Raw genomic sequence first — 27,701 nt, forward strand, 5'->3', positions numbered from 1 at the left:
CAAATACAGATAGAAAACGAGAAAAACTATAATACAGATAATTTAAGGAGTAAAGTCTTAAAAATGTAAAGAATAATATTTCTTTTGTAAATACAATTGTTGTTAATTTTTATTTGAAATATATGGCTAATTAGACATTTTAAAATAAATTAAAGAAAAATATTCCATGACATACTTATTACATTCTACAAGACAGAACAACACAACTGAGTGACGTTCTATAATATAGGTACCTGCCTAGCACATGAATGTGGATACTTGGTATAGGTATTCATTTGTTAAATATGGAGGCGTGATGGAGGCGCATTTGACGGAAAACTAGGATTTCAAGTTTGCGGTTTTATGATTTTTCAAGTGAGTAAAAGCTTTTTAATACATGCCTAGTTTTCTGTGAAGCTTTTTATGTTTGATGTAGTTGTTTATTATACGTAAGGACATCAAATATCTTTGAAATTTGAGGGAGAGACTAACAGGCTATGAACCTCTTGGTCGGTATCTTTCACGTTAAAAACCATGCTTGAATTCTGCTAACATATTTACAAATTGTTTTAATTTGCCATTAATTTTATTATATTTTATTAGATCGAGATTTGTATAGATCTTTAATAGAACAGCTATTAGATAACATCGTGTAGCTAGCTTGCTTTTATCTTGGTTGGACAATGTTGTACATATACGTATGTATCATATTTTTATAACGTAGATGGCGTGTTTTAAAGTGTCAAAAATGTGAGGTAAAGTTTGAGTCTTGTGTGATAATTTTATTTAATTATGATGATCTGATCTTAGATAGTTTTAAGTGTTGTGATATATGTATTTATCTATGTAATGAAACATGATTTTGTCCCTGACAGGTATTAAAATGGCTGGTACTAAAATTAATGCAAAAACAAAAACAAAGGATGACAAAGGTAAATCAAATAAGAGCTCAAGTGCATCCAATGAAGAGTCTGAGGATCTGGACTGTACACTCCTGAGGAAACCTATACATACTAGTATTACAGGCTTTGCTCAGGCTAGAAAAGTGTTTGATTTGGCTACTGAGGAAGTAAGACTTTGAATTTATTTTATAACTTATATATTTACAATAATTTGTAGATTTATTATAATTGAATTAATATAAATACTTGATTATATACTTTTAATTATTTAATATAATGATATTATAATAATATATTAAAATTATGATAATCATATAACTTAAATATATTTAAAATTAATTTTCAGCTCCAGGGTTTACTAACAAGTGAATGTGATATATTATATGAGTGTAAAGTTTGTCGCAATATCTTTAGAAGTTTGGCAAATTTCATTTCACACAAGCGCATGTACTGCAAGGAAAAGTTTGATACCTCTCTTCATGGGCACTTTGTGAAAACTTTATCTGTTGTAAGTATATTTTGATCAATTAAAAGTTTATGTTTATTGACATTCATGTCTTATATACTTCAATCTATGTGTGTTCTTTTAGGCAAGTGAAATGGCAAGAATAAAAAAATCAGAAAAACTATATAATGAATCATTGAAAGAGGAGGAGTTAGAGATATTAAGTCAAAAAGAAAATGACCGTATCCCAATGACTAAAGACTTGACTGAAATAATTGAAAGGCTCTCTGCAATCAAAGGAAGACGTCAGCCAGAAAATCCAGAAGTGATTTTACAAAGAATTCCCAAAAGTAATGTAGCTGTGTTTCAAAATATTAAGAGCAATGATGATAATATTACAGATCTGATGAGAGCACAAGTATGTTTAAATCTAATTATGTACATTTTTATAAAAAGTACAATACACACCAGTTCACACCACCCGTAAAATTGTATTCTGTCTATGTTGTGGTTCATATAAAAAACAGTAATTCAAATAAGTAGACTAAATCCAGACATAGATATATATAACAGATATGATTTATACCCACTTTTAATACATATTTGGTAGTAGTATTGTATAGTATGTACGAATGTATCACATCTCTTAAATTTCAGCAAAATGACTGTAAGAATTGGATTGTATTTACTCTGAAGCATTTCATGCAACAAGGGCAACCTTGAAGCATACTCTAATGTGGGGTAATTTATGATAAGCTCAATGTCAATTTAGGTTACTTGAGGTGATATTGGCTCGGAGGTATTTACCAAAAAAGCAACCAACTTATGAATTTATATTTTTGTTTTAATTGTGTATTGAAAATATTTATTATGACACATGTTATACATATGTTGCAGTTTATCAACAACAAATGATAATAATGTTTTAGGTGAAAGAATTAAACATGTTAATGTCTAGAGAAAATGCTATTTTAAATAGTGATGGGACGGCAGAAGTGCAGAGCTCGATATCACCAAGAAGAGCTAAGGAACCCGAAAGTGTTATTCAAATTAGTGATGATGAAGATATTGAAGAGGGCGATATACTGAAGTGTAAAATTTGTAAGTACTTCCATGAAAATAATGAGAGGTTATTTGGGGTAATATTGCGACTGGGCTACAATCGTATGGATGAAACTGCAGGTTCATGTTTTACTTTAATTGGCTACATGTACATGTTTAGGGCATAGTATTTGATGAACTGGAGATGACGCCAATAAAAATCTAATTTGCCTGCAGTTTTACTAGCATTTATGGTTTTATTTAATGTCAAACTGTATGCAGAAATACTAATGGTAGTCTTAAGGTAAAACTTGCTTTTCTAATCCCAAAAATATCCTCCACCTTGAGTATTTTTTTTTTCTAGTATTCTATTTTTTCTTTTTTTCTAGAGTAAAATGTCTACAATTTTTTATTTCTACTATTTATCAGATTTATCATGCCTAGTATTACATAAATATATAATTAGTTAGAAAGGTGATAACATTATTTAATGTGTGTATGTATGGAATATTTTAAAGTAAAGTAAAGAGTTAGTATTATAAATCAGAGTTCTATTATTACATACAAACGCAATTTACCTAATTATTATGAACGATCAACAATTACGATTTTGAAGGTGGTAGAACCCTTTGTGGTTCGGCTACGGCGGCACCACCGCCACACCTATTTCTACCTAATAACAGCACTGTTAGGCGCTGCTGTTTTCCGGTTTGAAGGGTCTGGTCAGGGAGACAGACTTTTCCGAGGCGTTCCAGCTTAGTCCTCAGGGGTAGCGACGCATCTGTGGCCGACCTCAGGTAGGAATATCTAATTCTATCTGGGGTTGATTAAAGATGTCCATGGGCGGCAGTAGACACTTACCATCAGGTGGACTGCATGCTCGTCTGCTACTCCTATTTTATAAATAAAAAATTACATTATTTGTTACAAACATATTACTTACTCAATGTATTATCTTTTCAGGTGATCTACAATTTTCGACGCAGAAAACTTTGAAATTCCACATGAAGTATAAACATTTAGAAAGCCGGTTGGTATACCCATGTCCAGACTGTTTAGAAATATTTTCCACATCCTGGAGCGTATACCGACATCTTTTTAAAGTGCACAGGTAATAGATACTTCAATTGGATAGTACATATTAACTGTTTTCCAAACTTGTTTGTTTATTAATTTAAATTTTCGTGTTTATAGGAAAACTGCGGCCCAGATTCGTAGACTGAGGGAGTCAATACAAGCTAAAGCTTTCAGAATGAACAATCCACCCGCTTTTTATGAAAAACGTAAAAATGCGAAGAACAACGCCGTACAGCCGAAGATTACGGAAGAAGAAAGAATAGATCAAGAAAATCAGGTAACAATGGGATTGTTATGTCAACTTTTAATTACGTGAGTCTATTTTCGTATTCACGAACATTTCACATACATGTACGGTTTTTATATTTGGCGATGGAACCCAGGATATTGTTAATGTAAGATGCCTATTCAGAATGATTTTTGTATTGAATTACCAAATGAGACTGCAATCCGCCTAACAGTGAATCGCCATGGACCCCAAATAGCATTGGAGTTTTATCTGGTCGGTCACAGACGCGTTGCTACACCTGATGACCGCGTTGGAACACCTCATGCGAGTTCCTCTCTCTCACCACATTATAATAAATGGTTATTATTATTATTATTATTATTGAAATCTGAAAACGCCGCGATCGTATCTCATCTGGACCCCCCTGACTTACGCTGTTTGTCCACTGCACCGTCACCGAGCCGATACCGATAATTAATCACGGCGCCGAAGTAGCGTATCGTAGAGGTATCGGCTCAGTATCGTGGTTGGTGGACAAACAGCGTAAGGGTATCCAAATATCGAGATCTTTAGGGGTGGTATTTGAGTAGCCTACTGGCAGCTAATGTGCTCATCTTTTCTTTATATTTATTTATTTTATGTTATTTATTTATTTTTTACTGCAAAGACAAATTTTATTATACATAATTATATTAATATTTGTTCAATAAAGATTATATTTTTATAGTATTGTATAAATCACGTAGTCATTAAATGTTTTACTAGTATATATGTACTTCTGTGTCCAAAGGTGGTCGTAAATAGCTGCAACACAGTTTTATAACTATAGCAGGTGTTTACGATATTAAGTTTGCTTGTATGTATATAGGTATATGATGATTAATAAATCTTTGAATCTGCGTTTAGTTCTACGACCTTCTAACACGAGTATACGGTGTTCGTAGGCATGGATGGACAACATGGAGGGCGACGGCGAGGTGCCCCGTTGCGGGGGATGTGGCCGGTCGTTCGAGCGTCGCGCCGCACTCGCTGCTCACACTCACACCTGCCAGCCGCGATCCCGAGCGCTCGCACGCCGACCAGACACACGCAAGATAGAGATACAAATACGCAAGGACTATAATAAGACAACGCCCCCGGCTATCTTGCCACTCAAGACCGTGGAGACTAACGGTGCGTAACGCTTTGTAGTCCGCGTAAAACTGCTAGTCCGCTCTGAATATAGAAATGAATCGCGTCGCCATAGCAAATTGTATGATTATGCTCGCAATAACTTCACAGTGGACTAGCAGTTTGGCGCAGACTATACACTATAAGCTAGTGTAGTGCTTTTAATTTCATTGTAATTTATGCAAATTAAGGTATGCACCTTACAGGCAAAAAAAATGAGAGGACATTGTTAATTTTATACCAAAATTGTACCTTATTTTAGCAAATTGGCAATATTCAATTCAATTCTATTCTATACAGAATAATAGTAGTCAATGAATTTATGCTTCCAAAATATTATATATTGGTAGGAATCGTTAAAAAATCTCGATGGTGGCCACGGCCTTTACCCCACAAGTAAAGAAGGGAGCTCCAGGTAGCAACTGCTTAGTGGCCTACTTCATTCAGATGTTAGATATAACAGATGCTATCCTATTTTACAACAGACTGATGACTTAACTCTCTTAAGTGCGAAAGCTCTGTTAATTAGCTACAAGCAAGCGTTTTTCAAGCTTCCGCCCAATGTTACATAACTTTATAATTCTTCACGATCATTACATACTTAACTGAATTATATTTATTAATAAGTGTTGTATGCATACATTGCAGATAACAAACAAATTGAAGCAGCAACGAGAACAAAACAACAGCTTGAGAAAGAAAAACCTCATGAACCTACTGAAGAAGAAAACAGTAAGGAAAATGTTCAAGACAAATCAACTGAGAAGTCGTTGACTAAACAAACTATAGATGAAAGAAATAATGAACCTGAGAATAACAAAACTAAGTCAAATGAATCTAAGGAGACCAGTAACCTTCCCTTTGCTCGTCAGATTGAACAAAATAATTTTAATGCTTTCATTAAATTATGTGAATCTGATATAGAAATTGATAAATTACAATGTAAAAAATGTGATACTAAACTCCCAAAAGTTTTAGACTTATATGAACATATGGCAGAACATTATAAATGGATTCGTTACGCCTGTAAACTATGTAACTATAAACATTACAACTTTGAAAAACTTCCAGAACATGTGAAGTTAGTTCATAAGTTAAAGGGAGATACAGATTTTTACTTTAGTACTGTAAAAGCGATTGATGGAGCGGAAGCATTACAATTAGCAGATTGTTCTAAAGAAACAAGTGAACCCAGCGAAACTAGCCCGGATTCCAGGCGCCCTAGTAGATGTTCCAGCGATTCTAGTCGGTTATCTGATGACAGTTCGTCTAGTAGTACACGTATAGAAGGTACGAGGAAAAGAAAGATAAAACACAACAAAACTGCAGCTAAAAAGAAAAAGGAATCTATCGTAAATGGTAACTATTATGGAAAATATTATAATGCTATTGAATTGTGGTCCGTAAGATGGAAATATTGCGAACAAACATACAGCTTATAGTATACTGTAGAATAAGTCCATAGAAGTAGCAACAGTAGCTATCGCCCGCCTCGTTTTAGATTTCAATTATTTTTCAGGGAGGTTATCCATGGTTCAATAAATGCAGTGTTCAATAAAACTGCAAGGCAGTATTATAAAATTTGTACAATAAAAATGATTTACGTGTGATTCTTTTTGTTTTCAGAAGACAGTAATGGGCTCAAAGACGGTGAAACTTCCAATGAAATGTTTGAAGATAACGAAACCACTACGGTTGTGAAAATCTTTGAAGAAAATTCGTCTGATATGGATGAAGTGGACGAAAAGTCCACAAAGAAACTGATAGAAGCTTCTGCTACAATCATTTCACGTAGACCCGTGCGTAAGAGAACGAACAAGAAAAATGAAGATTTCGAATATGACTTATCTAATTTATTAAAAATGGAAGCACAAGGATATAGAGATTCACAAATAGTCGTGAACACAAAACCTATTCCTACCAAAAAGAAAAGTCCAGTAGAAATTCCGAATAACATTGAAATAAATGAAAAAGATTACTCTGGTGCACTTGCTACCCTATCCCAAAAGGCTGTGGCTATCTCCATTGCACATATGAAATGTGTTAGTAGTATCCAACCTCAAAGTGATGCACGACCATCGAACATATTTTTGAGACCACTCTTGCCTAAAATTGGAAGGGTAGAGAAAATATCGCCAAAAAAAGATACACCAATACAAGTTACAACTGATAGTCCAAACAAAGCTATAAAACTGGATGTTGATACTAATACTAATGTTAATACTAATAATTCTGAAAAGGAAGTAAAATCGGTACCTGAAAAGGAAGTAAAATCGGTACCTGAAAAGGAAGTAAAATCGGTACTTGAAAAGGAAGTAAAATCTGTACCAATTACACCTCCAGAGAAACCACCAATTCCTGAAGAAGATAAAAATATACCCAAGCAAGATGTTATAGAAGTAAACTCTCCTAGTGAGGATCAAACTAAGCCTACACCAGAAATATCTGAACCTATTAAAACAAAATTAAATGTTCCCCCTGTCCTTCCCCTCACAGTTCGTCGACAAAGCTTAGAAGTCATTAAGAATCCGTTAATTAAAAAAAATATCACGGAGTTTTCTAAGGCCGGTATGAAAACTAAAATACTGGTTATTAAACCTATTAATCGAAATATGGATGGAGGTAAAACTATAAATACAGCGATTAAATTCCAAACAATTAAATTAAAAGATCACAATAAAAGCTCTTCCTCCAGTGAAGAAAAATCATCTGATCAAGTCAGAGTTGTAAAAGTACCCAAAGTAGATTGCAAGTTTAAACTGCCCATAACAAACTCGTATATTGTTAAAGCTGATAAAAATCTATCTACAGAAACCCCTATCAGTGTTAGTCCTGATTGCAGAGGTACGACTGTTGAAAAATCACCCGAAATAATTTGTGAAACAAGTACACAAGAAGAAGGCCCCTCAAATACCCCGAAAACGATCCCTGATGTAAATGTAGAAGAGCCTTCAAATACAGATCTTAGCAATAATAAAGAACCTATGCTTATAGACGATAGTAGTTCATCTCTAGAAAGTTAATATTGCTACCCCTTATGTTAAACCTCGCAGTTTAGTTACTTTATGTTACGAAGACATTTTAGTTAGAAATTGTACAGTATTTCATTTTTTTATAAATGAATAGATAGATAATAAATTTTCTAAATAATTTTTATACATTTTTTTTCTCCCATTTAACCTAAGTAATAGACACAACTATTCATAATTTTTAGTTGGCAGGTACTACATTTGTTGGTTTGAAGCGGGTTCGATTCTCGCACAATTGAAATATAAATGATTTGTGCTTATAATATGACTTAAACACAAACAAATCTATGTAAAAAAGTTTATAGTCTCCTTTGAAGATCAAAGTAATGTTTATTTGATCACATTTGTTTTTCTTATTAAAAAATTATTAATTATTATTATTAATTTAATTTATTGGCAGTTTCCCAAAAATTAAAGCTGAAAAAAATATTTATTTGGATACTGAAATATAATAAAAATAATACTTTGGCTAAAAAGAAATATGGATGTGAAAATCACGTGTTCAAATCTTGTACTGTTCCATTAGAATAAAGGAGATGTAAGAACTCTTTTCCAGAGAATTAGTTTGACTTCCAGATATTATATAATACATATTCATACTTTCTGTTAGTTTAATACAGAGTTAAAAATTGAGGTAGTATAGAGTAAAAGGCGTATAATATTGATATTACTAACTTTATTAAGAAATATGGTTACATTCTGAACATACAACACTTATGGCGATTAAGCATTCTTAGCCAAAGTTTCGGCCTTGGCAACTACTTCCTCGATAGGTCCAACCATGTAGAACGCAACCTCTGGTAGATGATCATACTCGCCCTGAAGGATCTTAGAGAAGCCTTTGATGGTCTCCTCAAGAGGCACCAGCTTGCCAGCGTGGCCAGTGAACACCTCAGCAACCTGGAAAGGCTGAGACAGGAACCTCTGGATCTTGCGGGCACGAGCTACTGTCAGCTTGTCTTCCTCAGACAGTTCATCCATACCCAGGATAGCAATAATGTCCTGAAGTGACTTGTAGTCCTGCAGGATCTTCTGGACACCACGAGCAACGTTGTAGTGTTCGGCTCCAATGATGTTGGGGTCCATGATACGAGAGGTGGAGTCAAGAGGATCCACAGCGGGGTAGATACCCAGTTCAGCAATAGCACGGGACAACACAGTTGTGGCGTCCAAGTGAGCGAAGGTGGTGGCTGGAGCAGGGTCAGTCAAGTCATCAGCAGGCACGTAGATAGCCTGCACAGAGGTGATGGAGCCCTTCTTGGTGGTGGTAATACGCTCCTGCATGGTACCCATGTCAGTGGCCAGGGTAGGTTGGTAACCCACAGCAGATGGGATACGACCCAGCAGGGCAGACACCTCAGAACCGGCCTGAGTGAAACGGAAGATATTGTCAATGAAGAGCAGCACGTCCTGGCCCTCCTGGTCACGGAAGTACTCGGCTACGGTCAGTCCAGTCAGCGCGACACGGGCACGCGCGCCGGGGGGCTCGTTCATCTGACCGTACACGAGGGCCACCTTGGAGGTCTTATCCTTCAGGGAAATGACACCTGATTCAATCATCTCATGGTACAAGTCGTTACCCTCGCGCGTGCGCTCTCCCACTCCGGCGAACACGGAGTAACCACCGTGGGCCTTGGCGACGTTGTTGATGAGCTCCATGATGAGTACAGTCTTGCCGACGCCGGCGCCGCCGAACAGGCCGATCTTACCGCCCTTGGCGTAGGGGGCCAGCAGGTCCACGACTTTGATGCCGGTGACCAGGATCTCTTGCTGCACGGACATGTCCACGAACTCGGGCGCCTCGGCGTGGATGGCAGCCGTCTTGTCGGTGGGGATGGGGCCGCGCTCGTCGATGGGCTCCCCGATCACGTTAATGATGCGGCCGAGGGTCTCCGCGCCCACGGGAATGCGAATGGGCGAGCCGGAGTCGAGCACGGGCTGGCCGCGCACCAGACCCTCGGTACCGTCCATGGCGATGGTGCGCACGGTGTTCTCACCCAAGTGCTGCGCCACTTCAAGGACGAGCCTCGGTTGGCGATTTTGCACCTCGAGAGCATTTAAAATGGGTGGCAGGTTATCTTCGAATTGAACATCGACTACGGCACCGATGACTGCAACCACCTTACCTTGTCCTTTTCCTGCGGCTTTGGCTGCATAATCTCTCTTGTTGCTTGCAGATACAGCAGCTACTTTGCCACATTCTGATAGGGCTTTTTCTGTAACTGCCTTCGCAGCTAGAAAGCCGCTGCCAACCCTACTTATTGCCCCGAACATGTTTTATAACACTTGGATGAGGAACACGGGGCGGTCACAGTGCAAAATTAAATTATGTAACCTAGAACGAGATATGGATCCACCGACATATGATTTGACGTTTTTAAATTTTAAAATCCGTCTGCTTCGACTTCTAGCAATTTTAGTCTTATAAAATTCGAAGTGTCTTAAAGCTCACATACACGCACGGTCTTGTAAAATCAATCGGTTAATAAAAAGCAAGCTACGCACTTTTATGTGCAACATTAGCTAGCTCGTTAAGAACTTAAAAGACTTTACTTATTTGTCCAATATCCTCAGAGTAAATATTATCGTAGTAATTTTTTGCCTAAAAAACTAAAAATGTATGCTTTATCCGTTTTGTATATATAGTCTGTAGTAAGTTTATATAACCTATGATATAATTTTGTCGTGACTTTTGACAACTGATTTTTCATTTATTTTCATGAGTGCAAGGTCTTGCCTATCATGTTACTTTCGGTGCAATTTTAATTTATTTTCTTAAGTGTCAGATGTAATAATATCCATCAATATTCATGAGTTAAACAAATATCTACGATGTACCGCCGTGCATTATTCGCACAAGTATAACTTTATTTTATTATAAATTATGAAAAAAATATTAGAATCTATTTTGATAATTATTTAACCATCATGTTGCAGGTACTTTGGAGGCAAGGTTTGAAAACTAACATAAATCATTATAAACCATGTATGAACCAATTAAGTGTGAGGCTTACAAATGTAAAGGAACAGAGCACAGTAGCTATGGACGAGAGCTACGTCAAAAAATTCATGAACGCTGTGGGTTGGATGGACAAGTCTAGAACGGTAACATAACATTTTAACATTAAATTTATGAAGGATTGTCAGTCGAACAGTTTACATATCCAATCAAATGTTTAACAATAGGGACTCCATTCCTCTTAAGTAATATAACATTAAAATTATTATAATGGATTATGATCCATATAATAATCCATATGATGATTATGGATAACACGAAATTAAGCCTATGCAGACCACCTGGTGTTAAACTACAACTATCTACACCCCATGGATAGTTGCAACAAAATCTTCAAATTAGATTTTCAAAGAGTCAATCATATTATACAAGAAAAACGACAAAACAATAAATATACAATAAAAAAGACAATAATTAATATAATATATTCCTTATTACAGTTATTACAATGGTAAAACCTTTTATTTAGTGTTAATAGTAAAAAAATGTAATTATTAATAAATTTGGACAACTATATAAATACAAGTAAAAATAAACTAGTCTATTTTTTTCAGCGTCTAAAGTTAACAGGATACTTCTTGTATGAATGTGTACCAGACAAAGTATGTTATGAAGAATGGTTTGAGAAATTGGAACTGCCGGATACATTTGCCTCCTGGTTTTTAGTAACAGAGCTCCATGTATGGATTCTCATGGTGAGGTACATGGCCGAAGATATTACAGAAAAAAAGAAATATATTAAAGGAGATGGACACTTTGTGAGAAATTGCATCATAGAAGCCTTATGGGCCGATGTTGCTAATAGGATAAAATTGTTAGAGGTAAGTAGATTCTTAAATCCCAAGTGTTGATTATATACAGGCATAAGCTTTATTTTCTGTATTTACTATTAAAATTTTATATTTTTCGAATGTTCTATTAATTCTATTTATGCTCTATTAATTTATAAAAAGTCTTAGCTAAATCTTTTATATTAAAATCAATGATTTATTTTACGAAATGTTGTGCAATAATGTAAATTGTGTTGGTCTTTAAAAGACCATTGTGGGGTATTGTTATATTTTCAAAAGATTGAAATAGCAAACAAACATGAAGTACACGAGACATCTGTAACCAACTCTATATACAATAAGGATTCTACCTGTTCCATATGTGTTACACCACCTGAGAACTAAGATCACCTAATAATTATGTAAGTCAGCTGGCAATCACACCACATGTGATTGTGTTACGTTTGACAGTAAAGATGTACCCATTTATGACATCTGTAAAGAGTGTGTGTTATATATTGACCTTAACCACCATAGTTAGGCATTCGCCTTAAACAAAATTATGTAGAAGTCATCCGATACTGTACCGCCGCCGTGCCGTGGGAACGCTGACTCCGCACATCCGCTCCGTTTCCATCATATAGTCCGGAACGTGGGAATTCACTCTGGGCGCTAACATTGCCCCAGCAAGTCACTTAGGATAGTTAGTTATAATTTAGGTTAGATTTAATCCAAAACTTGTAATATTTGGTTTTGATTAAATACATATATACAAGTAATTCGGTCTTTCTGTATCCTGGCTGCATCCTGACGCAAAACATAACTTGTGTGTCAATAAAAATATTTACCATAATTCCAACAATTAACATAATTGTATTGTTCTAGGGTGCAAATCCATCTTTAGCTAAGAAACAAGTGTCAGAACTGTCAGAGCAGTTCCAAGCTGCTCTGGTGGCATATGATGAAGGTCTGAGTGACGACAAAGTCATGGCTGCCGCTATCTGGAGGAGGTTCTACTCACTCTCTGAAGATACCAAAGCTGAGAATGTTGAGAGAATTGTACATTTTATCAGACATCAGGTACTTTAAACTTTAAATTTCGATGCATAGAGTCAAATAAGCTGAATTCTTTCTTTGTCCCACTGCTGGGCTTGGGTTTTCATCTCTGCTGGACTTGAAGCATACTATATTACTCTACATGTGTATTACTGAAGACATGGTCATATTATCATCAGGTCATTTTAATTAGGTCTCATAGAGTCGCAGGAAAATAAATTATCAAGTGTGCATTTGACTAACTAAATATATTTCATATTATTATAAAATATAGCCTATGTTACTCGTGGATAATGTAGCTATCGAATGGTGAAAGAATTTTTAAAATCGGTCCAGTAGTTTTTGAGCCTATTCATTACAATCAATCATACAAACAAAGTTTTCCTCTTTATAATATTAGTATAGATAAGTTTTATTATTATAAGTACTTATATTTTAATTAATTGTAAATGTAATTAATTTTAATTTCAGGTCTCTGTATTGGACAAAATTCCGAGCGAAAATTTAAAATGGAAACCTGATATCCCTTGGTTAAGTATAGTGAATCATTAGTTTTGTTATGTTTAACTGTAAAATAGTTGTTAGTGAATTGTAAAATATGAAATCAAACAAAGGGTTGTAATTTAAGATGGTTTTATTTACTTCATATACATATCGATACATTAATTCACAAATCAGCCAACTCCACTTTTTGTCAAAATGTTTTTTTTACTTATTTTGATAGTAAATGGCGTTGAACGAAATCAAAATAAATAAAAAAAATCATTGATTTGCCAATTAAGGTATTGATATGTTTTTACCAAGTCTATTTTTCATATCTAAGATTTTTTTCCCTGTCGGTACATGGTTAAGGTATTAAGTACAAGAAGTTCTGATTTCAATTTCCCGTTAAATGACTATATAATATATAAATATCCTCAAGTGAAATGTTACATCAAGTTAATAGAAACTTGCTATTTCAAGTATTCTCTATATTAGAACACCATATTAGCCTGTTTATAAAAGCATGTTTATTCAAATTTATAAAAAGAACAAATCTCTTAGCTCTTGGCATTTCTGCCGTTCCCATAACACAGTGACCACAGTTTTGCACAAGTTATTGAGCTTGCACTCATTATTACAAAACGGCCACCTGTTATCACTCAACTTTGAGTAGAAAGCCGAATACAGATCGAGCAGAGGCTTGTTATTTGTGACCATGCTCAAGACTAATCTGTCCATGGATTCGGGAGACAGGTCCTGTAAGTTGAAGCTGTTTCGTATGTCATATAGTTGGAACCAATGTGGTTTTCTGTTCGGCGTAAGGTTCGCTTCAGTCAGGTTGTAGACGTAATTCACGATATTGGCGGGTTCCTGAAAATTTTAAAAAGTAATGTTAATATAAAAGCCTCACTATGACCACAAATAATATTCTTTTTTAAAATGAATTGACAAGCATGTAATGTAAGTGGTGGGAAGTGGTATGTAACCAAGTCCTGATTGAACAGCAGTGTTGCCTGAAGCCCATTACAGATACACTTTCACTCCTGAAGGAGAAGATAGCAGGCGTGATCGCAGAGTAAGATGATTGGCGGGGTCACAGGAAAAAATTGGTTAAGTTAGACCAATTTTTTATAACTTTAGTATTTATTGTAATGTCTGGTATATCCTCTCCGCTACCCCCGCAGTATTTCCTCAAGACAAAACTGACAGGTGCGAGTCGGATGCGATGGTTCGGGGGAAGGGGGGGGAGGCCCCTGTTAACCCTCATGACCCCTGTTACACCCCCCCCCCCTCCCTGAGACCGCGCCTGAATAGCCGCCACATACGTAAATCAGCCAGCTTCCAAACCTTCCACCCAGATGCAATGGTATTATTATTTCGGTATTCTTTCGAAATTTACACTTACACTCTTAAATGGTAGCGTAATTAATAATGTTTATTATTATTTACTTACATAAGTACCACCGTTAATAGTTGCAATTTTGTAGTTTAGATTATAGTGGGTATATGCAGTAGCACTTCCGCCACCCCAAGCCATACTTATTGGCTTTCCATCTGTCAGACTATAGAATATTTTGAATTCATCCGAGTGTGTGTGTCCGTTGAATTCAGCAGCAATTGTTGCTGAGAATCTGGAGAATGCAACGTTAATTAAGATATTAAAATCACATTAATTAGTAAAAAGGATTCTTATAATATCGCTTTGTTGGCAATCTGTTAGTTATAACTTTCTCTCGAATGGAAAGAGGTTTGTTTCAAAAGCAATATCACCTAAAATAAGTGTATTTATGAATATAGGTATTGCTAAATCATTGACAACCTAAAACCTTTATATTTAAAAGTAGCTAACTAACATGCAGTTCATCTGATGGTAAGTGGCAATTGGACATGTGAAGTGATTTTTTAAGGTGGTAGAACCCTTTGTGGTTTGACTCCGGTGGCACCACCGCCACACCTATTTCTGCCTTATAAGCTGTTATAACAGCAGTGTTAAGCGCTGCTGTGTTCTGGTTTGAAGGGTGATAAGGGAGACATACTTTTCCGAGGCGTTCCAGCTTAGTCCTCAGGGGTAGCGGGGGGTAGGGGACCTCCGGTACGAATATCTAATCCTATCTGGAGTTGATTACAGATGTCCATGGGCGACAGTAGCCACTTACCATCAGGTGGACTGCATGCTCGTCTGCTACTCCATATTATAAAAAAAAAGTTCCTATAAAATGTTTGGACTCTGTGGGAACTTATTGCTAGCTTATTGTATTACCTATTTACTATTCTGTTGTATTCTCTAGTCCACGTGTAAGTAAGGTCATGCACGCCCGGTGGAATGTGTGCTAGGATATGGACCTTCTCGCCCGCTAATTCAGCTTTATGCAACTCCTCAACCAGCCAGTCCAAATGCTTCTTGGCGTCTAATGGGTCGTACACTAACCACCTAAAAGTAAGGATGTTTTTAGCATAATTATGTTAGATGTAATTGAAATTGTTTTATAAATAACGTAAAGTGTAAACATTCAAATAAAAATCTGCAATAGGCGCACGGCAGTGTGCAAGACCAAGTTCCGCCTAACGTGCACGGTGTGTATATTACACGAAATGTTTTAGCGTGTTAATTCGTGGATTTTAGATCAAATCATATAAGTATTCTAATCTCTTGTAAAAAGATTAAGAAAGGTATATTTTCTGTTATCAAATATCCTAAAAATACTAATTAGTATACAATACTGATACCACCATTATAATCTGAATATCTCTATTTCGTCATCTTTACCAATTAGATCATGCTAAATAAGTATGCTAAATTAGTAATTCACGCTACCTTACGTATCTCCTTTATACCTTTTTGTTTGGTTTTAAAGATGGAGTAAGGTACATTTTAGTATCTACCTATAGTTTGAATCTACTTAAATGATGTACCTCAATTATTGGTCGCTTGTCGCAACGCAGAATTTTTACCCGATTCATTTGTCGATTTTATTACCTTTGAAATCCATGTTAATCTTTATCAAAGATAGTATCGGATGGATTAAAGTGTCAACTTATTATTTTTTGAAACGAAAACAAAAGTTATAAATTGCTCATATCTCGAGTAGGTACACACACGACACACGCGTTTCTAAACGTAACGTTCACGCGGCAATCTTGCCGTAGACACGCGTAGATCGCATCTAACATTCATCAGTATGTAAAGATAAAAGCCTCAACAAAGATGCTTGTCTCACCAATTATATCTATACGCAACATTGTTGTTCAGTGATATGACACGCAATCCGGGTCTGACCAGCATTGAGAATTCACCACGTTCAAGCAATGTTGCTTTGGCGTCATCCGTTAGATAAAAGTCCCACTTATCGGCTAAAGCTTTGTAGAGCCAAGCAGTGCTCAAATTTTCTTCAGTGATAGATTGAGGCGCAAATCTGAAAAACGATTAAAGATAAAAAGAGCAGCTAACAGCTAATAATAGCATATTGAGATCGTAACGATTTAATGTAAAGGTTATCTAATTGTTTTATCCTTTAGGGTTTCGATTCGTATCTGAAATAATTATAGTTCAAAAAACTAAAAAACACGCTTTTATGATAAAATCAACTAAAAAGTAGAAAATAATTTTCAATCTAAGAATCAATTAAGGAACAGTAAATAGTATAATTGTGGAAAAAGTGTGGGGTGCTCCATTTATCAGGTTCGAAAAGCACCCCACACTTTTTCCACAATTATACTATTTACTGTTCCTTAATTGATTCTTAGATTGAAAATTATTTTCTACTTTTTAGTTGATTTTATCATAAAAGCGTGTTTTTTAGTTTTTTGAACTATAATTATTTATTAATTTTTAGTATTTCTCGTTATAGCGACCACCATTATTCATCGTTTGTAAAAAAATCAAGTGTCTATCTATTACGATTTAAGAGATAAAGCCCAACGACAGACGAACAGACCGCAGAGGGTTTCGTTTTAACCTTTGAGTACGGAATCCTAAAAATCATTCTACAAGAGGGCATTATAGATATGTTTCAGAACATTTGAGTTATAGGGAAATGTACATTATTATTTTCTAAACTAAAAATCACGATATAAAAGTTACGCCTATTGAAACTAAATAGCAATAATTATTTGCAATCTAAAGTTGCGATGAACTTTGCTGAAGGTGTTTGAAAAATCTCGCCTCGAAAATCGTTAATCCAGAGGATGTTGATAAGGACAATGGTACAAAACTATTAATTAATGTTTAAAATATTGAATTGTCATCGGTCCTTAATAAGTATGCCAAATTTCGAGTTAATCCGACGTTTTGAAGGGGGTTAAAATCATGTTGAAAGATTCCGTTACATACTAACATACCAACATACATACGTCTGAAGCTAATAAAAGCGTGTTAAAAACGAAGTTATTCATAAATCACTCGTCTATCCCGTCCCATCCAGTTTATATGTTCCAATGCATAAATAAACAATCACTTTTAATAACAGTTTAATAATCTCTGTTATGCTTTCATTATTATATTTATAAACTTCAATCATTTTTTTAAAGTGGTAGAGAGGAAAACTTACTGGTTAGTAGGTTGAGATTCGTGATTTCCAATAACTGGAATGACCAACACATCGTCCCCCAAAGATTTCCTCATCTTGTTCACAATGTATGCGTTCACCTCATTGATCATGTCGTACGTCGTCTCCCATATGTGGTGATCGATGCTGTCGCCTATGTAGTAAACAACATCTATGTTCTGGAAAATGGACTTTTATTACCGTATCTTCTAAAGTTCTATAAATACTACTAACTTTCTCATGAAATTGAAATAAATGCAGCACTTTTCAACATAAGTTTAAAAATATCGACAGGCAAAGTTTTCAAAGCTAGTCTTATGTTCATCGTACAATAAACACGTAAGTTTTAATTATGTTATAATTACTATAATTAATTGTAATAAATAACATTATATACATTTTTACAAACCCAAAGTATGTTTTAAAAGACTGAAAACATTATCCGCAAAATACTAGGTATATTTATAAGTCGAAATTAATTTGGTCTTTTTGTTATATTTTATTTTGTGTTTTGATATAATGATTGCTGTAGTCCTTGTTTTCGTAAATAAACGTTATTATTATTATTATAAAAACATAAGTATCTACTGACCTTATGTTTAGCGATATTTTCAACAACATCATCATAGGCCCAAATAGGAGAATCGCAGTCCCTGTAATCGCCCCAATAGCCGGCCGGTTCAGAATTTCTAGCTTTCTTCAATTTTGGAAGTGTCCTGCTCTTCGCCTCTCGAATTACAGGCGCAATGTCTAAATCCAACATGACTTCGTCATCTTTAATGATACTCTTTCCGGTTATATGTTCATCTACGGTTATTTCATCATATATATCCCGTTGTTGAGGAGTTTGTCCTTTTCTGCAACAAGTCGGTTCCCCACAATCGGCAACACCAAATGCCTCGTAATACGGATCAATGTGTGCATCAGTTACAATTACGGCTGTAAGCGGAGTTGCATTTTCATTGTGTCCCTGAAAATAAACATGCAAATATATTTGCTCAGTTATTGCAATAGTTTACTATAGGTAATTAGAGCACCCACTTTTAATGATTCGTTTTACCTGCGGAATTTCAACTGGATCGGGAAGCTCTACTTGCCAATCGAACCTCGGGTCATTATATGGGCAGACGTTAGGATCCCCGGCCACTTGCAGAACCAGGGCGCATATTCCACCCGGTGTTGCTTCAGGCGCGTTTCGGATTATGTAGTTAAATATAGGCTAAAATTTTATTAATGTTTATATTAAAATAATGTAGATTTATTAGCATATCACATTATTGAAATCGATTTATTGAAGAAAACTATAAAAATATATTTTTACACGATCCAATAGTAAGAATGAATGAGTCAATTTGTGGTACATCATACCAATTTATTGCATATTGAATTAATCTGGTAGGTAAATACATGCTGTCTCTATAGTTCCGGGACTAGAATAGGGCTACGATATCCCCTGCCTATCGCAAGAGGAGACTAAGAGGGGGCTTCCGGGGTTCCGAGCATCATGCTCACCTAGGCGGAGCCCGACGGGGCAAAGCGCTAAGAGGACTCCGGTTTCGTTCCTTTGGAGATCCCGGAGTCCTCTACGCAGCGCCGAGGACAACCGGGGGGGATTTAGCGCGGTTAGAGTCCCACATAACCCTGTGTCGCTCTCACGGCACCGGGTACCTACCTTTTGAAGATTTCCCCCTCGTTAACAAGAAGCAAAGGTAAATAAATGAGCTGAGCGCTATAAAATTAGCACACTTACCAGGTTTAGCACGATTACTCCGCGACAAACGTTGTAACTTTCAATATTTAAAGATGTGCACATAATAGTGATTGCGTCAATTAAATCTTCATCGTTCTGTCCTTCCTTGACACTGACGAAAAGTGCTCCAAGTAAATTACGACATAAGAAGCAATCTAGTGACTGAAAATTATATTTTAAGTGGTAAGGATAAAACATAGTAATTACAACATATATTAAAATATTAAACATAGTATTAAAACATGTAAATAAAAAACATGAAAAAAGCTTCAATATTATGTTTTGAAATTACCTTATATACTATTATATAAGTTGCTAAATGATAACTGTTTCGCATGTACAATACTTAATATAAAATATGATAGTATCAAAGTAAAGCAAATCCTAACTGGGTGCAAAAATATGCATTTGCACAAATATTAGATGTGTATTCAAGTATACGTATGTATGTAAGAATATTACCGTCTGCAGTCGGTAAAAAAAAGATAAGCAAATATAAATTATTGCTAACGAGTGATGAGCAGTAACTTATCGCTTAATGTTTAGGGTTGGTCCTATCAGGTCAGCAACTGAGCGCAAAAAACGTAATGCAGCATCAGTGCTGATCGTCGATTGCTAGTTGCTGATGCTGAAAGTAGCATCTCTTACAACCCTACCAGTTTGTAAGAGATCTGGGGGCACTGCAGTGCCCCCGCCAAGTCGAGCAAAAGAAAGGCACGCCCGTACCATCCTATTCTCGAAGCAGTTCAGGCCATTTTCGAACCCATTTAATTTTATTTACGAACGAACGGTTTGTTGTTATATATAACTACATCTGATCACATTTATGGTAAATCTGGTATCGTGGTACATTCCAAATAACGTTATGGGAATCTACTACTTTACTATGCTACTATCTAGTAGTGACTCATTGTGGAATTTGCGTAGAGTTATCTACATAGATTTTTCACTTATCTACGTCACTGATTAATATAACAAAAACTCTGACATAAAACAGCTCAATACGTACCACTCTAGTATTTGTGTTGTAACTCTTTGGCGTAAAATACGAAGGTCTTCGCATAATCTCAACAGCATCTTGTAATCTTTGGTTTTCTTCCTCAGATAGCTGTTTTTTTATAAATTTCACAAAGTAATCCTGTAGTTCATCTAAAAGATTTTTATTTAATTGAAACTTAATTTAAAATAAATGTTTTATTAATTGCAATCTTAGTTTTCATAATAGACATGTGATCTCATTGCCCTAATAAAATTATTATGAAAAGAAAGAAATAAATTAAACAACGTAGACTTTTTATATATAATATAGAAGTAGCAGACAAGCATGCAGTCCACCTGATGGTAAATGGCTACTGCCGCCCATGGACATCAGTAATCAACCCCAGATAGGATTAGATATTCCTACCTGGGGTCGGCCACTACTCGTTCTTGCGTTTCGGAGGATGGATGTTGATGCTTTCATCTATACTAATATTATAAAGAGGAAAACTTTGTTTGTTTGTTTGATTGTAATGAATAGGCTCAAAAACTACTGGACCGATTTTAAAAAATATTTTACCATTCGAAAGCTACATTATCCAAGAGTAACATAGGCTATATTTTATATGAAATATATTTGATAAATAGATTTTGAGGCTGTACAAAGTTTGCGGGGCAGCTAGACTTGCCTAATACAACATAATTGCCTTCAGATAGTTCTATGTGTAGTTGGTCAGATGTCCATGGACAGTGACCAATTACCGGTTTGGATTGCATGCTCATTTGCTAATCTTGTAAATAATCAATTTTGGCCGATATAACATATTTTTTATTTGTTTATTATGGTTATGTATGGTTATTTATTTTTTTTCCTATGAAGAAAAACCATTGCTTCTCAACCTTTTTATTATAGCGGGTATAGCAATCTCTTAAAAAAAGAAGTCCAATATGAAAAAGCTTCGTTTAGCAAGAGAATGTTATATGTTATATCATGAAATAAATTAGTAAGTTTTTAAACATAAAAAGTAATACTTGATATATTATTATTATTTTATAACAACGGTCTCGCAAGTTTTTTAACTTTTGGCTTTTCCGTGGATTGCGACATAAAAATGGATGAGAAATAATGTAATTAAATCTAATATCTCACCTGAGGTAAGAAGTTGTGTTGCAAATACGGAGCTCAGTATCGTTAGTATTACCAGCGCTTTCATCTTGATCCGCGGTCAATCTAACAATGAACGATAAGGGCTCCCCCGCCTTATTTATGTATACCAATTTATTATATTTTAGCACATCGACGTAAAAACAAATTCTAATTAGCTGAAAATAACTGAAAGCTATGCAACTAATTGAACATGTTTAGTTGTAGCGTGATGCGGGTACTGAAACTATATACCACAATGCTAACAATATTCTTATCTTGTTTACCTTTATCGACTCTAAATCCCTTCTTCACTCGACCAATCTTATAGCGACTTTAAATCCGTTTTATATCGATAGTTTGGAGATTAGATTATGTTTGTAGGACCAAAATAATAAAGAATTGTAAATCTGGACTTTGTAACGGTTTTGCATTTTTAGCAAGAACTTTGGCACTTTCTGTGAACTTCTTTATCTTTACAGACAAGATATAAAAAATCGGCAATCTACAAGTCGGTGTTGCGCATCTGTATGGAACACTTTGACTTATAATATAGTGTGCATCGGGTATCGGGTTTTCCGCTGTTATAGTATAGTGTATCGGGTTTATGCTGCAATACGCTACAATGTGTAATGTTGTTCCAGTAACTAAGTAATATTATAACGATATTTTAGTTTCTAATACAATGTAATCAAGGATTATTAAATCTTATTAAGTAATAATTTCTAGGAAATCAATAGTAATCACTCAATATTTTTACATTTCATCTTTAATATTTTTAAATGCTTGGATATTAATGGAATTCTTGTACTTGCTTGCTTATGCATGCTTGCATAATAAGGAGCTATACTGTAAAAAAAAGACAATATATTGAACAAGTTTATTTAATACAAACTGTATTTTAAAATGTACATTTCAACTTTAAAAATAAGGCATATAAACAAGTAGTAGACGGGCGACCACATGTGTTTGGTCTGTTTTTTATGCAACAAAAGAAATATGTCTGAAGATGATGTTTCAGACTTTTTGAATAGCCCTTTAAACTTCACTCATTTCAACGTCCTCTATATTCAAGTCGTCCAACATCTCTGCCAGAGTGATACGAGGTACCGATGGGTCCATTTCATCCGTATCTATTGGTATTGTTGGAATTTTGTCTTTATCTTTGAAGATGTTGATGTTCTGCCTAAACGCTGGATCCTCTTCTAAATCGTCCAGGAATTCGTTGTAATCGCTGTAACAAATATAAACGTAATTAATAAGCTATACTTGTTAAGTAAAAAGAAAATGTTATGTTCTGAATCATTGTTGTAACATTTCAAAATAATATATAAAAATAATCATCACTACATACATCACAATACATGACTGATCAATGTATTTACTTAGGATAATATTTGTACAACTTGTATAAAGATAGAAATTACTATATAATGACACGAGTAAGGAGTTATTAGCAAACTTTCATTCACCATTCGTCGATTTTCTAAATAAAGAAAGCCCCAAGGTGAGCTCAAAGTACGCGCAAGGAATAATGCATGCCTACATACATAATTTCTTAGTCTCAAATGATTCCTTTACACATTTAAATTCAGAGATGTGACTTGAAATTGTAAAGTTAATTTAAAAGGTCAATAAAAAAGTATGTTATTTTTTTTTCATTATGTAAAAAAAACGTGTTATTTCCAATAACGTAATATATTTATAAAATCTTTAAAGTTCTCAATATGTTCTACAGTACCATTTTACTACCAGTATACCTATTCTTCCAATTTAAAACTAAATTTGTTTTTTATACTAAAATTCTAATGAAATAAATTTAAGCACTTATGATTTTAATCTATTTATCTGTGGAAATACTCAATTTTAATAATTTAAACTATTTATATTTCCTGGATTTAATTTTAAAATAAGTTTCCATACGTAAAATGTTGAGTTGGTATAACTAACTCTTTAGTGTCACTTAATTCATATTACTTTTGGTACTTTTTCACTATAATGTATTAATTAACTTACTCGTTAGTTGAACTGAGTCCCTCATTGAACTCCTCGGCCATACGCTTCAGTTTCCAGTAGCGCGCTCGTCGCCTTGCCGCCTTGTCTTCATAGTGCTTCTTCACCAGGAATACATCGGGAATGGCATCCCGATCCAGCTGGTCGAAGTTCGCGTCGTTCACGTTGGTGTCCCCTAAATTGTACCTATTGAAGATGTTTGTTTATAAAACTCGATTCATCATCATCATCGTCATCAACCCATTACTGTCCCGCTGCTGGGCACGGGTCTCTTCTCATAATGTGAAGGATTAGGCCATAGTCTACCGCGCTGGCCAAGTGCGTGTTGGTAGACTTCACATACATTTGAGATTTTTTTTTATAAATCTCTCAGGTATGCAGGTTTCCTCGCGACGTTTTCCTTCACTGATTAGCAAGTCGAATAAAAAAACCGTATAAAACTCGATTAATTTAAATATATTTTTTTATGTAATATAATTAGAAATAGCAAGTGCAGTTTCTTTTCATCTAATATTAAATGCTGACTGCTTTGGGAACAAACCCCAAAATGGATATATTTATAGCAGCAAACAAAAATGCAGTCTACCTGATAGTAAGTTGACCCCAGATAGGATTAAATTACTACCTGAGATTGCCATATGTGTTGCTACCACTCAGGGTTAAGTTGAATCAACTCATAAGTGTCTGCCCCTTACCCTTCCAACTAGAATACAGTAATGTTGAACACTATTGTTATAAGGCAAGAATAGGCGTGGTGGTGGTGCCTCTGAAGTTGAAGACAAAAATTCTACCACCTTAAGTTCTCACTTTTTATTCAAATATTCAATAACAATACTTACCCCAAAACTGAGTCACCAGGTTTCAATATATGTCCTAGATGGGTCCTTGTGTGGATGGGATTCACATCCATACCCAATTCAGTGCTCTTTACAACATAAACATCTGCCACAACATGTTTGTTTGACACCATACCTTGACCAGGGAATGATTTCTTCTCCTGCAAGAAAAAAAATAAATTGTTGTAGATTGTGAATTGTAATCTACTGTGATTGTAATATAATAGTATTACAACTACCACATTCACTTATTTGAGGAACTATTTATTAATTTAAAAGAGTGACTTACAAGCAATTTATACACTATTCCACTTTGTTTTGTTTTTTCAATATTAATTGCATATGAGAACATCTGACTGCAGTTCTCTCCACACACAACTATGCAGAATTTTGGAAAAAGGACTCTTGATATGAATCCATTCATTCACATATCATTCTATTGCTAAGCCATTCCAAAGATCAACCCACAGACAGGCTGAATGACAGTAATTCTTATATAAACCTATATTTAATAAGTGACATTTATAATTTAATTGCAATTAAATAATACTTACTTTCTCCTTAAGGATATCAATATCCATAACTATATATTCAACCAATTGTTTTGGATTACATATTGGAGTGAATGGGTATCTCCAGTATACAGTGGATGACAGATCACAAACTGAAATAAAGAAAGTTTTATAATATCAATGCTGGAAGATTCTGCTTAAACTATTTTTTGGCTTATTATTATCTTCTAATTAGTAGTTTCCATTCGCTTTCATGTCACGAACCACTTCTTTTAGGAAATACAATATTTTACGACCTGTTTAACATATAAAAATATTTCACAATATTCTATTCTCTGGAATCGAATTTTCTTTTAGTTATGTAACCAATATAAAAATAAAACCTTACCTTGTCCAGTATAAACATCAATCAAATGTATAGTACTTGTTACTCTCTGCACCAAACAGATAGGCGATATAGATCCCAGTTGATGTCTCAACTTCTTTGGGAGACACACAACACTATCCTTTGATAAAGGAACTATTTCAATGCTGAATGTGAACTTGTAGTTATAGATATTACTGTGGATATCATGAGAGATTAGTTTTTTGGAATGTTGACACTTCACTGGTAGCACTGATTGAATAAAGTCAACCATTTTGCGGGCGTTGTTTTCTGATGCGTAGAAAAAGTCCAACCCATCTGTAATAGAGTAAAATATTGTTAAAAATATAAAGGATTTTTTTTAACAGAAACTATATTTATACAATTGCATTTTTAATAATGACTCTACCTATTATAGGTGGTTATTTATCTCTTTTAGTACAAATCTCTGTCAGTCACATTCATTAAATAGGCAATTAATTTTGGAATTATGGGTTGCGTCTTTGTAAATAAAGGTACGTAAATTACATCATTGGCAAAAAATAATTTAAATAATTATATTATATTATTTTGTTTACTCCAATATGGATTACAATATATTGTATAGAAGCAAGAAAACTTATGAAGCACATCAAAATCACTTTTAATTACTAACCATGTTTAGGTTTAATCCCGAGGGTGTTAGCATGCGCCTTGTGTTTCAATATTAGTTGTTCCAAGTAGTAGAATGTTTTACGGTTGTTTGCCCGTTGTCTCACTTGCACCAGCGCGCGCCAGTAATCCTGAGCCTCTGATCGATGGCAAGCATCGCACATCTGGTGCTGAATGACAAACTCCACGACAAAAGTCTGTTGTAACACCGCTCCACCCATGACTTCACCTTGCACTGTTAGTTTTACCTTTAAACAGAAACAAGTAAGGAACATTAAGATTTTGAAAAATAAGTAAGGAAAAAACTGAGTAACACAAAACATACAAAATTGGTTTTGTATGCAATTGCAAATAATGTCAACATATTTATTTTAACAGATGTTACACACATTTTTATATGTCATTTAGAAACTATTATTAATTTTTTTTAGTAAGAAACAATTATGTACTTGAATTTTTATTTACTTACACAAAATAATTCAGAATATGTATGAATAATTATTAATTATTGCTGGACATAGTTAGAAATACTCAATATTATTAATCATACAACAAAAACTAATTATGCAATAGGATCTCAAAAACTCACTTTTATCCTCTTAGAGTGTGGCTCAGTCCATGCAAAGCCAGCGTCAACCAACTTGACTCTGTTCAACCCTTTCAACCTCTTCAGACACAGTGCAAGCAGCTCACGGGACTCCAGAGCACACACCAGCCATTCTGCTGGTGGTTGCAAATATCTGTATCAAAATATATATGTATTAAATATTTAAGGTACAAAAATAAAATTTTGACTACCTTCTAGTAAACATTATAAAAATAAAGAGTTTTACCTTTTATGGAACCAATATAATCGAACTTCTATAATTATAGTTATTTTATAAATATTGCTATATTATTAGTACTGCACCACATTTTACAAACAAATTATAATATTAAAGATATACTAAGAAAAAGATACAGACATTAAAAATAAAATATTTAATTAACAGAAAATGAAATAGAAATAGTTATGCCTTATACTATGTTTAAGTTGGTAGACCTAGTCTGTACTATTGTGATGGTGGTGCCTCCAGAGTAGTCCAGAGTCTAACCACAAATAGTACAACAATCAACATCCTATAACATACCTCTCACATCCTCTGCAGAAGAAAAGAGTGGCTTGTTTGGGTATACCCTCAGTAATATCCACATGCGCTCGGAGACATGCCACACACATATTGGACGGGTTCGGGTCTATTGGCACTGCACATTGACAACACAAACTGAAACAATAAAAGCATAATTTAAAAAGTGCCCATTCATTATTATAAGCGTATTCCAGCAATTTATGAAACAAAGCTTATTAATAAAATTATCAAAAAAATTATCAACTTATAACCTCAAAGACGTGTATGTATAAAATTTACTCACATTCGGGTAGCATTTGGGTGTAACGGGTTGTCAGGAGACATGTACTCCATATTGACAAATTTTAATAAATAACGTATTTAATTTCTTAACTAATTTCACTTTCTTCGAATCTTAACTGAGTTAAACTGAGTTTAACTGATCATGCCACACACTCTGCGAATAAACATTGACATTTGACAAAATTTGACAATATCATATCAAGTCATAATCAAGTTGACAAATGACAATGACAGTCATAGCAGACAATTTGCGGAAATAATAAATATGTTTTTAAATTCTGGCGTGAATTCTCAGTA

At 34.7% G+C, this 27,701-nt stretch overlaps 4 protein-coding genes across 4 annotated transcripts; 2 read left to right on the plus strand and 2 right to left on the minus strand.

Moving 5' to 3' along the window:
• Positions 1 to 199: 199 nt before the first annotated feature.
• On the plus strand, positions 200 to 7,995 carry LOC140750037 (uncharacterized). The gene is made up of 10 exons (XM_073083340.1): positions 200 to 354; positions 855 to 1,048; positions 1,228 to 1,389; positions 1,472 to 1,744; positions 2,256 to 2,427; positions 3,331 to 3,478; positions 3,562 to 3,721; positions 4,618 to 4,846; positions 5,492 to 6,202; positions 6,470 to 7,995. The coding sequence occupies exons 2-10, from the start codon at positions 863 to 865 to the stop codon at positions 7,864 to 7,866; spliced, it is 3,438 nt and encodes a 1,145-aa protein (XP_072939441.1). The 5' UTR covers positions 200 to 354; positions 855 to 862; the 3' UTR covers positions 7,867 to 7,995.
• A 536-nt stretch (positions 7,996 to 8,531) lies between these two features.
• Atpsyn-beta (H+ transporting ATP synthase beta subunit) lies at positions 8,532 to 10,259 on the minus strand. Its single transcript, XM_073083832.1, has one exon. The coding sequence runs from the start codon at positions 10,144 to 10,146 to the stop codon at positions 8,596 to 8,598; it is 1,551 nt and encodes a 516-aa protein (XP_072939933.1). The 5' UTR covers positions 10,147 to 10,259; the 3' UTR covers positions 8,532 to 8,595.
• Positions 10,260 to 10,561: 302 nt separating this feature from the next.
• Uqcc1 (Ubiquinol-cytochrome c reductase complex assembly factor 1) lies at positions 10,562 to 13,344 on the plus strand. Its single transcript, XM_073083834.1, has 5 exons — positions 10,562 to 10,731; positions 10,810 to 10,977; positions 11,446 to 11,712; positions 12,547 to 12,741; positions 13,189 to 13,344. The coding sequence occupies exons 1-5, from the start codon at positions 10,705 to 10,707 to the stop codon at positions 13,267 to 13,269; spliced, it is 738 nt and encodes a 245-aa protein (XP_072939935.1). The 5' UTR covers positions 10,562 to 10,704; the 3' UTR covers positions 13,270 to 13,344.
• On the minus strand, positions 13,334 to 27,576 carry LOC140750360 (uncharacterized). Its single transcript, XM_073083835.1, has 19 exons — positions 27,406 to 27,576; positions 27,123 to 27,257; positions 26,582 to 26,732; positions 25,997 to 26,240; positions 25,366 to 25,659; positions 25,020 to 25,129; positions 24,469 to 24,626; positions 23,633 to 23,815; positions 22,661 to 22,850; positions 22,072 to 22,084; positions 20,504 to 20,643; positions 19,495 to 19,656; positions 18,805 to 18,963; positions 18,337 to 18,714; positions 17,748 to 17,923; positions 16,419 to 16,613; positions 15,461 to 15,631; positions 14,654 to 14,831; positions 13,334 to 14,070 (listed from the first exon to the last, which is right to left on the minus strand). Exons 1-19 carry the CDS (start codon positions 27,453 to 27,455, stop codon positions 13,738 to 13,740), a joined length of 3,420 nt encoding a protein of 1,139 aa, XP_072939936.1. The 5' UTR covers positions 27,456 to 27,576; the 3' UTR covers positions 13,334 to 13,737.
• Positions 27,577 to 27,701: the final 125 nt, after the last annotated feature.

The sequence above is a fragment of the Epargyreus clarus genome, unplaced genomic scaffold, assembly GCF_041222505.1.
Source record: "Epargyreus clarus isolate Ecla_fem2 unplaced genomic scaffold, WU_Ecla_fem_2.2 ptg000019l, whole genome shotgun sequence".
NCBI lineage: Eukaryota > Metazoa > Arthropoda > Insecta > Lepidoptera > Hesperiidae > Epargyreus > Epargyreus clarus.